This window comes from Sinocyclocheilus grahami, unplaced genomic scaffold, assembly GCF_001515645.1.
Source record: "Sinocyclocheilus grahami isolate Dianchi unplaced genomic scaffold, SAMN03320097.WGS_v1.1 scaffold8.1, whole genome shotgun sequence".
Classification (NCBI taxonomy): domain Eukaryota; kingdom Metazoa; phylum Chordata; class Actinopteri; order Cypriniformes; family Cyprinidae; genus Sinocyclocheilus; species Sinocyclocheilus grahami.
The window spans coordinates 998134-1010860 of record NW_015505187.1 but is presented as its reverse complement, the minus strand read 5'-3'; the positions used below and the strand labels follow the sequence as shown (position 1 = coordinate 1010860).

The window sequence follows — 12727 nt, the reverse complement described above, 5'->3', positions numbered from 1 at the left end:
CAATTAGCTTCATTTGAGGGCCGGATTATCGAACTGAAAAGTTGAAGGGGGCCAAGGGGGGTGGGGGCCGACCCGATCTCTTTCTGGGGGGACCTATCAAATTTGAAATTAAATTAAAATCTATAAAAGGTTAACATTAGTGCTGTCTGTCAATCGATTAAAAAAACGTTAATCACACATTTTTCTGTAATTAACCATGATTAATTGCATATTTATATTGTCATAATTTCACATTGACCCTCCAAATTAATGTAGAAGCAACATCAAGACAGTATATTTTAAATATGTTTTTAATGGCATCTTTTTACTAAGTAGCCTATTATTAATGAAGTTTTGACTTAAAGTATTGAACTATTAAATTAACATTTAATAGGCTCTGAAATATTGAGTAATTTTTAAAACAATCTTCACATAAACTATAAATTGTATATGCATAAACTATACAGATTAATCTTTATTCAAGCTACAAAAGTAAATCAGCGACTAGAGCAGTCGTGATTTCTCTTTTTCTTTTGTTCTTTGATTTACATCAATTACACACTTCAGCAGGTTTTACTTTAAAAGCAGTGCTGTCTCTTTAAAACCTGATACACATGACGCCGATCTGACACATTTTCTATTTTCTCCAAACTCTTTACGGTCATTTAAGACTTTATAACTCATGTATGACTACGTTTACGAGGTAACTCGCCAAAATATGTATTTTGACAATTGTGTGTGTTTTCGTCCATTGAAGTGCTACTGGTGAACTGTCTAAACTGGCTCAGCGTATGTGTACAGCCGAACAAGCACCGTTTAGGCGGCGTAACCCCAGGTATGTGTCACCACATTCTCGGGTTATGAAGAATAAAGAAGGGAAAAGTTAATCTTCCTAAATGAAGCAGCAATATCTTCTCAGGTAAAAGTTATTAGAACCGTGTCTAGGGACAAGCGAACCATCACACTGCTCTGACCTTACCAGCCTGTTTGTATCCAATTTGATTTGCTCTTGTCGCTTACAGAACAGCTAATCACCATGATCTTGTCTTCAGAAAAGATTATTTTATTCACTTACGTCAGAAACAGCGAATCTCTTTAAAAACTGTCTGTTGTTCTCACTACATTGCATTGTTATATTTCGTAAAAGTTTTACCCGCCAACTGGCGACTGACACTGTTACATATACTCGCCATCGCCGATTTTTACTCTCATTTGTCGCTTGCCGAGTGTTAATTTTAGGCCCTGTCTGAGTGTGTATGGAGAGTGAGTTTTTTATTTACTCTTAACCAAGACCTGATCTTTAGTGTCTGTATGGAATTAACTTGAACGGCTGTATCGTAGACAAATCAGGAGTGAAACAGAGAAAGAGACAAAGGTCTTTCTTTCAATCCCATGTGATAAATCGCTCTGCCCCTGTGCCCGGCGCATGATGGATGTGTCTAATGCTTGCTGGGTGATGCAGGATTTGGGACTGACAGGTCGAGTAATAGTCGTCTGAGAAGAAATCGATGGGGTTCATGGGAAATAAGTGCGATGACAATGGGGGCAGCTTGGCCTGTGATATGTTTACTTTGAAGGATGGTTGCCCTCACACGCCTGCTGTGTTGCACCCATGAAGACAAACAGGCAGCATGAGGTGATGGCAATGTTTCATTGACGATGATAGAGCAGGGTGTCATGGATGGATGTTTATCGCTGTCATTTGGCGCGTCAGACAGAACGGTTGATCTTCATGGAGAGAAGCTCTCAATTAGATGCTGAGTGTTTTTTTCACACATGAAAAAAACTTGGTGCCTTTTTATAGCTGATGTGTAATTTCTTTGAATTCTATCTATTCATCCATCCATCCATCCATCCATTCATCCATGGATGGCTATCTGTCTGTCTAAAGACTCTGGTTTGTGTTATGTTGTTTATGTGCAGGACAAGCGATGTGCTGAAATTGCCCATTCTCCATCACTGGATGTGTTTTTACCAGAAGATGAGGACAACCCTTACGAGTCAGTGGCTACAGCTGTCACACGCAAACCCTGCTCTCTGGACATCCACCTCCACAACGCCTGTCCTCGCAACGGTTAGTAACTTCAAATCAATGAAAACTAATAAAATCAATGAAAACTAAATAAAAATCAATGAAAACTAAATGTAAGCTAAAATGAAAAAAAAAAACAGCATTCATACCTGTCAAAAAACGCTTCATGCACCTCAGTAAATTCAGCACCATTCAGTAAATATAAAACGTCATTATCAATTCGTCTGAGAAGAAATCGATGGGGTTCATGGGAAATAAGTGCGATGACAATGGGGGCAGCTTGGCCTGTGATATGTTTACTTTGAAGGATGGTTGCCCTCACACGCCTGCTGTGTTGCACCCATGAAGACAAACAGGCAGCATGAGGTGATGGCAATGTTTCATTGACGATGATAGAGCAGGGTGTCATGGATGGATGTTTATCGCTGTCATTTGGCGTGTCAGACAGAACGGTTGATCTTCATGGAGAGAAGCTCTCAATTAGATGCTGAGTGTTTTTTTCACACATGAAAAAAACTTGGTGCCTTTTTATAGCTGATGTGTAATTTCTTTGAATTCTATCTATTCATCCATCCATCCATCCATCCATCCATTCATCCATGGATGGCTATCTGTCTGTCTAAAGACTCTGGTTTGTGTTATGTTGTTTATGTGCAGGACAAGCGATGTGCTGAAATTGCCCATTCTCCATCACTGGATGTGTTTTTACCAGAAGATGAGGACAACCCTTACGAGTCAGTGGCTACAGCTGTCACACGCAAACCCTGCTCTCTGGACATCCACCTCCACAACGCCTGTCCTCGCAACGGTTAGTAACTTCAAATCAATGAAAACTAATAAAATCAATGAAAACTAAATAAAAATCAATGAAAACTAAATGTAAGCTAAAATGAAAAAAAAAAACAGCATTCATACCTGTCAAAAAACGCTTCATGCACCTCAGTAAATTCAGCACCATTCAGTAAATATAAAACGTCATTATCAATCCATTTTTATTTCATTATATGATGTATTTCCAGGCCAAACTAAATATTAACGGAAAATGGGCAGGACTTTATTGTATTCTTTGGGAGTTGATTGAATTGTGAAACATTCATAAATATGTATGTATTATTTAATACTACAAACCCAATTCCAGAGAAGTTGGGACGTTTTGTAAATTGCAATAAAATCAAGAATCTGTGATTTGTTAATTCTTTTTAACTTTTATTTAATTGACAAAAGTACAAAGAAAAGATTTCCAAAGTTTTCACTGACAAACGTAAATGTATTTTGTAAATATAAACAAATTGTGTTTTTGACGGCTGCAACACATTCCAAAAAAGTTGGGACAGAGGCAAAATAAAAGTGAAAAGGGTGTCCATGTTAAACTGTTTTGAAACAGTTCACAGTAAGCAGGTGAATTGGTAATAGGTCAAGGTATCATGTTTGGGTATAAAAGGAGCATCTCAGTCTTTGCAAGCAAAGCTGGATCATGGCTCATCACTTTGTGCCAAATTTCACAAGAGAAGTGTCGGAAACAAATCAAGAATCACATTTCACAATGCAAAATTGCAAAGAATTTAGGTCTTTCACCAAGTACCATACATAATATTGTGAAAAGATTCAGGGAATCCAGAGAAATCACAGTACATGTAAGGGAAAATGGGTGCAGCAGAGGAAACTGCATGGGTGACGGGCATATATTGGGATTGTACAGAGATGTATACTGCCATCAAGATGATGTCTTCATGGGAAGTCCACGGTTATTATATCAAGACAATGCAAGCTCTCATTCTGCATGTGCTACAACAGCGTGGTTTCATAGAGACAGAGTGAATGTGCTAGACTGGCCAGCAGATCTGTCTCCTGTCTCCTAAATGTATGGCTCATTATGAGAAGGAGAATCGTACAACAACAATCACAGACTGCTGAGCATCTGAAGTCTTGTTTCAAGCGAGATTGGACAAACATTTAGTTTGCAGAACTTTTGCAATTAGTATCCTCAATTCCTAAACAATTAAACATTGTAATTAAAAGGACCGTTGATGTGACACAGCGTTAAACATGCCTCTGTCCCAACTTTTTTGGAGTGTGTTGCAGCCATCAAAATCAAAATTTGTTCATATTTACAAAATACATTTTACATACTATACATACTATTACTACTTCTAATAATAATAATATCATTCTTCTTCTTCTTCTTAATAATAATAATAATAATAATAATCATACTAATTTATAATAAAAGTAAAAATATAATGTGTAAATATTTATGATTATGACTTATTTTTGCTCTTCTCACAATCTACTAATTTTACAATGTATACAATAATAATAATAATTATTATTATTGTTATTATTGTCTAAATATGTATAAATGCTTCACAAACCATTTCTTATTATATTATATTATATTATATTATCACGTGTAGCTCCAACCAGCTCTAAAACACCTGCCTGAACGTTTATAGTAATCCTGAAGACGATCATTAGTTGGTTCAGGTGTATTAAATTATGTTTAGACAGTGGAAAGTGCCCCTCCAGGAACTGAGTTGGACATTATAACTTATCCCTAGTGAAAAATAAATATACTAAAATGTAATTTATTTCATGCTAAGTATACTACAAATACATTTACATATTTATGTACTTAATAAAAATACCCTGCATTTGTACTATTAGGGTGGGTTGCACCAATAAGGATTAATCTTAAATCTAGATTAAATCAAGGTTTATCTAGTAATTCTGTTGCACCAAACTTTAAACCTTGTTTAAAAATAAGCAGGTTTACATTTAAACCATCATCTTGATCCTGGATTTAATTTATATTTAAAATAGATTAACTTTAATCCTGTTGCTCCATAACTTTAAACTCAGATTTAAATCTCAATTAGGGATTAATTTTAAATTTACAGGTGAGGAGGTTTAAATGAAATAAAGTTCACCTACAATTAAACAAAGAAAACAGAGGGTGTGTTGTGAGGTCTCGGAGAGGTGTTTATTACAAATAAAAATTCAGATTAAAGCGCACTGAGCCAGTGTTCTAGATTGTGAGGGTCTTGGTAACCCATAGTAAACTTGCGTCTGCTATCGAGTCCGGGATGTGAATACGTCAATCATCTCGGTGCATGGCGTAAGACAAAGAAAAGAAAACAGAAATAGGTCTATACTGTATAGCATTTAACGGCAGGGGTGATGATGAAGTGAGCGTTAGTGATAGATCCTCTCGTTTCCCACGCCCGATCCGCGCATTCTGCTGGGCGGTGATCAAATGGACAGAGCGCCACTGTCACGAGCGGAGGTTCGTGAATCATGCCAGTTGCTTTCTCTTATCTCGGTTGTTTTGTCATAAGATATACTCCATTAATTGATACTATAAATATATTTCCAAGATTATGAAATCTGTATGCACTGCCTAAATATATTCGTCACTTGCTTGATCGGCCGTTTGAATAATGGTCTCTCTAGTTTATTAAAATGGCAGATATTTTACAAGTTTATTTCCTTTATCGACAAGAGCAACTTATGTCAGAAAGAGAGTTTGGTAGTCAGCAAAGAAGGATAATGAATGAATATTAACATTGTTGCTGTTTAATTGCAATGACGAATCCATCATGGCGGAGAAAATTAATTGTAGATGGAGGTTTTAATCACAGGTTAAAATTCTAATCCCTGATTTGTTAATCTGTGTTTAAAATTAAGTGGTGCAACACAACTCGATTTAAAATAAAACCCAGATCAACAAATCCTTGATTAGCTCTAAACTTTGCTTAAATTAATCCTTGTTGGTGCAACTCACCCTTAGTATACTAAACTGGTATACTTAAAGTCTGCTAAATTTGAACAACTAATTTTGTACTGAATATACTTTAATTATGCTGTAATAGTGCTGAAGTTCAACTAAAGATATACTGAAGTATATTTGATTGTGCTAAAGTGGAACTATTGCTAGTATACTTTAAATATCTTGCATTTAAAAACCGATATTGTTCAAAGATCATTCAGTCCTCATCAACAGTGACATTAAATTACATTTAGGCTTAATATTAAGAAATGTACATTGTGCACAAGTAGTACTTCAAATAAAGTTTAATTATAATTTTTATATCAGTAAGTATATCGATATGTCAGTATGTTAATCGTTTTGAACTATTCGTAGTATGAAATAAATGTATTTTAAATATGTAACTTTTTTACTGGGGATATTCTAACATATTATATTATAGCACATTAGAAATACTTCACAAAACAGCTGTCCATGCTTTATTTTTAGACCAATAAGAACATTGGGCACCATGGCACCCCCTCCTCCTCCTCCTCTTGTGGTAGTGTTTAGGTAGGTGAGTGTAGTGCTGGGATGCCGCAGTTCTTTCCTCTGGTATCATTCCTGCGGTAAGGGTTAGGGTTGTCGTGGAAACAGCTTTAGCCTTACCCAGAGAGGTTGGTGAGTCACCTGCAAGTTGTCATGGAGACGCAGTGAGCCGTGTTGCCTGTAGGCCAGTGATTCACACCTGATGCAGCCGAAGTCGCTGTTTATCTCGCAGATGACTCTATTAATGTAGCAGCACAGTCCTGCGGGACTTCACTTCATCTGTGTGTGTGTGTGTGTGTGTGTGTGTTTTATAAAACTATTTCCTGTGTTTCTGTACTGTAACCCTCTGTTGGTGCTTGTGCTGATGTTTGCGTGAAGATTTGTGGATTTTGACCAGCTCTATTTTTGGCTTCTCTATATCTCCACAAGCATGAAATCACAGCTTGCAGGACTCTTTTCTCTGCCTGATTATAGTCAACACTGCAGGAAAGCACAGGACCAATCAAAACACTCACACCGGTATATCCGAGAATAAATAGAGATGCTTGCACATCACCGTTATGACGGGATAATCACTGTGTTGGGTTGAATGAATTCATGGTCTCCAAGGACAAATCTTTAGAGTGCATTTTGATTTCATGTTGCCTAAAGGCGAATTTTGCAGTTTTTCTCATTTCTGTCACAGTTGAATGTGCAAGTAATAAGAGAAACAGAAATATGTGCTCATAGTTCACCTCTCTAGGTCATATCCTGTGTGAGTCTGTGCAAGAATGTTAACCATGACTGGTAAATAATGACTTGCAACCAACAAAGTGGTTGTGAAATGTTTGGTAAGACTAAAGCAATATGTGTTTAAAATGAAAAGTATCATTGAGAATGAACATGAAAGCTAACTTTTAAACTCAACAGGCAAAAGGAAACAAGGTGGGAAACTAGTTAACTGGCTGTTAGGTGTCATCTAGGTTACCATTTCCACCCAGCTTTTGCAACAATATTGTGTTATGTTGCACGATCAGACTGACTGTGTGGGATTTGCTGAGGATTTATTAAATGACAGCTTGTCAAAAACAGGATTTAGGTGGAAAGAATCAAACCGTGGCTCAGCATAAGTCCCGTTACATCTGCTTTGGTGTGTCTTTTCCTGTTTATTTATCTCTTCTGTGTCCCTATCTTCTGCCTGTCCCCTCCTTTTCTTCTTCCTCTTTTTTTTTGACTTAAATGAGCAAGTCGTGCTCAATTACGGGCATGTGATGATCCTAATGTAAGGCCTCAGATTACAGTAGTTCAGCTGTCTCCAGTCCACTCTTATCCAACATTAACATATCTCAGCAAATCATATGTATGTGTTTTTCTTTTAAGTGTTTATCCAAATATGTAAAAAATAATTGGTGAGTTGATGGTGGTGTGAAAGAAGACAAAGTGGGCATAAATATTAACAAATAATTTTTGTTTCAATACTTTGATGTGGCTGGGTGAGTGATCAGAAACAGCAGCTCTTAAAGCAGCCAAAATAACATACTAACCCAGCTGCTGTTATGTCTGTTAATCAAAGAACAAAAGAAAAAGAGGCAATCAATAGCTTTTGTAACTTATAGGATTCATCTATATTTAATTTAGAATTTAGTGTTTGATAACTTTATTACATTTCTGTATACTTTCTACTTGCTGAAGGGTACAGGTAAATATGACATTTATTATAATGGGTTTATATGAAGATTGTTTTAAGTTCACTTAAATTAGAAGTTATTTTTAAAAGATAATAAATGTAATTGATAGCTCTCAATTATACTGTAATGTTGTATGGCTATAGTCAGTGGTTAAATAGAGAAAAAAACAATTTCATAGAGACATAGTATCGGTATCAGTCATACTCGCCTTCAGTAATAAAAAAAGATACCATTAAAAAATATCTTTGTTTCTACATTAATTTGAAGATTGAATGTGAAATTATTGCAATATAAAAGTATATTTAAAAACAGTAATGTTAGGTGGGATTAATCGTGATTAATCGCTATTAATTGCGTAGCGGTGTTTGAATGAATCCGCGTTTTCAACGAATCATGTAAACCAGGGGTGTCAAACTCATTTAAGGTTGAGGGCCGGATCGGAGAAAATATCCCCTTGTGTGGGCCGAATTACCTTTTGTTAAACCCTAGTTTGCTCACAATTACATTAATATTAACCATACAAACTACAATATAATAATTAAAAAAAATCTAGGACAACTTTTTTTTTTTAAGATGATGCTTGGTTATTTTAGGGGTGTGCAATATTGACACAAAATTTATTTTTTTTATTTTATTTTTTTGATAGTGATAATTACCATATTTTGTGTGTTTTTGAGATAGCACCTTGGTTGGTTTAAGCCTGTCATGGATAAATAAATATGACACTAAAGCTGCCCGTAGGTGGCAGCAAGTCTTCGTCTTAATGAGTGATCCATTAACTCATTCATTCAAAACGGCTGATTCGTTTAGAAACTAAGCTAGTGATTGTCTTTATGAATTAGTTACAACGCAGCTATCATCAAATTATCCTCGTGCTGCTCGAGATTCTGGCGCCGCTTTAAAACGCACATGTTAGGTGTCCCGAATCCCGAGGCGTAATATCAACGTAAATAAATGAGCCATTTGTTCCGCTTTAAATTTAAAGTAAAATATTGTAGCGAATACACAATTTAATTTTCTAAATTGTGTTTTATTTATTATTTTATAATATTGTTTAAATCATCCTGCGGGCCGGATTGGACACCTCTGTGGGCCGTGTTCGGCCCGCGGGCCGTATGTTTGACACCCCTTATGTAAACCAATGATTCAAAGGCCCATTCATAGAGAGTTAGAGTTTACTTCATTCCTGAATGAATCAGCCGAATGAATGAAAGACTCATAAAGACATTTACTGCCGCCTGCTGGTAGTTTTAGTTTCTTTTTTAGAGTATAATTTCATTTATTAAAAAATGTAAAGAAATAAATTCTGTCATCATTTACTCACCCTCATGTCGTTTCAAACCTGAATGGCTTACTTTCTTTTGTAGAACAAAAAAATAAGTTATTTTGTTGGTAACCAAGCTGTTTTGGTCACCAGGTCACAGTGACTTTGATTGCATGAACAAAAAGTACTGAGATGAAAATACTGAAATACTGAATCAGTGCTTTGACCAATGTGGTGGGGTGAATGAAGACATGGGCATAAATACAATATAAATAAATTCAACATACATTAAATTCAATTTATATATAAAGGCAGTTGCATCATTAAATTTGCTAGTTGTGCCACCAAAACTGCACATAATAATGTGTTTGGATATCCGTATTTCTGTGCAGTTGGAGTAATGGCCTGCTAATCTTTCAGCATCTGTGTCTGGAGAGTCTTTGTGTTCCCATGGCTCCTACATGCCTCATTTCTCCCTCAGTACCGCAGCTCAGAGAGGTTAATGGCTAATGGCTGGAAGAGTAAAACACAAGTCAAGTTCATCCCCGGCTTCCTCCCCATTACCAACAGGGTCAAGCCCTACTGAGCTTCCTACCGCAGTCACAGATCCACCCGCTGTTATCACAAAAACAGCTGCGAGCAGTTTTGACAGTCACACTCTTTCCCACCAGCTCCGTTAGGATCTCTCTTTCTCACATGCACTCGTACGATCCCCCCAGCGAGGACGAGTGTTTTGATCCACCGCGAACATTGTTTTAAATGGGACTCTGACAGGCATCAATAAAGAAAGTACAAATATAAGCGTGTGTGCAAGCGACAATCGAGTCTGCCATTTTGTTTCAATTATTAACGCCGCTCAGTTTAGTGGTTCATGAATATTCCGCCATCATTTGCATACTAGAGGAACCAAGCTCGTCAGTATTCATGACACTGGTGTTAGAAGGGAAAAAATGAGCTGTGTGTAGAAGTGTGTATCCGTGTGGACCCAACTGACTTAATGGTATTTCTGTAATTCATTAGTCTGCTCAGCGTTCACCATGAATACAGAATATCATTTTATCATGCAATTTCAGTGTCAGTCTATAAGGCTGACATATGTTGGTTAAAGTACTTGCGTATGAGTGAGGTGAAGTCTGAAATATTCAGCAAAGAGTGTGTCTTATCTCTGAGCCACAGTGGTGGGTTTATTGTGAAACATGCTAAGGTTTCAAATGTTTGCGAAGACAGGAACAAACACCATCAAGCATGATCTATGATTACCCAAGGCCTGTTTAAATGGCTTTAACGCAGATGGTTTCTTTCATTGTCTTTCCCAGACTTGCATTTATCTAGCTAACTAAATGAGGACATACCAGAGTCATCTATTGTTTTTATATAAAGTTAGTTATAAGTACAACTTATTTACCCACCCTTAGGTTGTTCTGAAAATGCATGAAATGCAAATATATGTTGTTCCTTTTAACACAAGGTGATATTTTGAAGAATATCCTGGCTCTATTCAGTATAATGGAAGTGAATGAGGACTGGGACTGTCAAACTCCAGAACAATGTTGCTAAAACTAAACTAAAACTAAAAATGTTTTTTGGTAATTGAAATAAAGATGCAATAAAATATAAATATTAGATAAAAAACTTAAGGAACGAAAATTAGAAATGTACTAAAATGACTAAAACTAAAGCTGCTATAAAAGTAAACTAAAGCGAAATAGAAAATATTAAACTATTAATAAATAAAAAATATTAATAAATACTATTATAATATATAAATACTAAAATATCACTTCTACAAAAGGTTAAAAAAATCTGCTAAATTACGAAAGTGGTTCATATAATTTGTGCACTCTATATCTTCAAGAGAATAGAAATGCAAGTCATTATTTATTTAAAATCCCAGCTCTCCTGGAGGGCTCACAATTCTGGCTATTTTTCTCGCAATTGCAAGTTTACATCTACAAAATTGTGAGAAATAAACTCGCAATTCTGATTTTTTTTCTCAGAATTGTGAGATATAAACTCGCAATTGAGTTATAAAGTCAGAATTGTGAGAAATAAACTCGGGATTCAGAATTTTTTCTCAGAATTGTGAGATATAAACTCACAATTGAGTTTGAAGTCAGAATTGCGAGATAAAAACTCGCAGTTCTCACTTTTTTTCTCAGAATTACAGAATACAAACTCGCATTTGTGAGTTATAAAGTCAGTATTGCGTGATATTAATTTATTCACAATTGCGAAAAAAATAATTGCAAGTTTATCTTGCATTGTGACTTTTCTCAGAATTGCGAGTGTATATCTCACAATTGTGACTTTTTTTTCTCACAATTGCAAGTTTATTTCTCACAGTTGTGAGATAAGAAGCCAGAATTGTAAGATAAAAACTCAGTTACCTTTTAAAATTTTTTATTCTATGGCGGAAATGGGCTTCCATAAATCTGGACGTTAAAATAAGTAATAATGTGCTGTTTTAACATAAAGAAGTAAGTGATTTAAAATCGTACATTCAGTTAACTTTAGTATACTTAAGTTGGAAACTTAAGTTATCTCAATAAATTAGAAGATGTTATAACTACTTGCAGCACCTTTTTTCACAGTGAATGGTCTGATTTCACTCACAGACTGATTGATCTGCTTCTTGACTTCACAGACTCACTGAATCAATAATCTGTTTGCAACTCACTGGAGACGAAGATGTTCAGTGAATGATGACTTAAATTTCAGTCTGTTGCCACATAGCACTATAGTATGAGGAACCAATCTATAATTTGAACTATTTTTATAATATATTTATGGTGCTTTTTGATCATTTTTGAATCTGGAAAGCTCTGATTCTACATGGAGTATTCAAAATGTTCCTTTTGTGTTCAATAGAAGAAAATTATACAAGGTTGCAATGACCCTGATGATAAAGGTGAATAAATTAATATAAATCTTTTTTTATTTTTTTATTTTGTTTGTCAGATTAAGATTGCTTTTGGGGACTGTTGTATCCCTAAGTAAACATATGTGCATGCTTGGATTTGATGTGTTTTATTGCCTAATTACCTGCTTGTTTACTGTTACGGTGGAATACAGGGGAAAATTATGCTTTTCGCTTTAAGTCACTAGTGTTTTGACTATGGCAAATCTTGTTGCTCATCTCCTGCCTTTTAGTTGGCAATCAACTGATTTGAAAAACAGAAGGAAAGGAAGATGAGGAGGGTGTTGAATAAATGAATGCAGCTTGGATTTGTCTCTGATTTAGTCCGCATGGATGCTGTAGGGCTTATTGACTCACTTGGTAGTCACTCATTTAGAGCTAACATAATCATGCCATACTGTTTTATGCATTCCTTCATGCAGGACTGGAGAAACAGAGATTGCACCTAAAGGGATGAAGTTACCGTTTCTGAACAGCATGGCTTTCACACAGTATGAGCTGTGTGTGATTGATGGAAAAGGTTTTTCTCAGTAATTTGGTGGAGGAGTCAGATGTAACCCACCCTTAACCTCGT

At 35.8% G+C, this 12727-nt stretch overlaps 1 protein-coding gene across 5 annotated transcripts in view; it reads left to right on the top strand.

Annotated features, from left to right (window-relative positions):
* anks1b (ankyrin repeat and sterile alpha motif domain containing 1B) overlaps positions 1–12727 on the top strand; it is a 207248-nt gene that overhangs the window by 108308 nt on the left and 86213 nt on the right. For all 5 annotated transcript variants that reach the window (XM_016278922.1, XM_016278944.1, XM_016278938.1 and 2 more), the window contains exon 10: positions 1903–2053. In XM_016278922.1, the coding sequence (XP_016134408.1) occupies positions 1903–2053 (151 nt within the window). The remainder of the gene's footprint in view (positions 1–1902; positions 2054–12727) is intronic.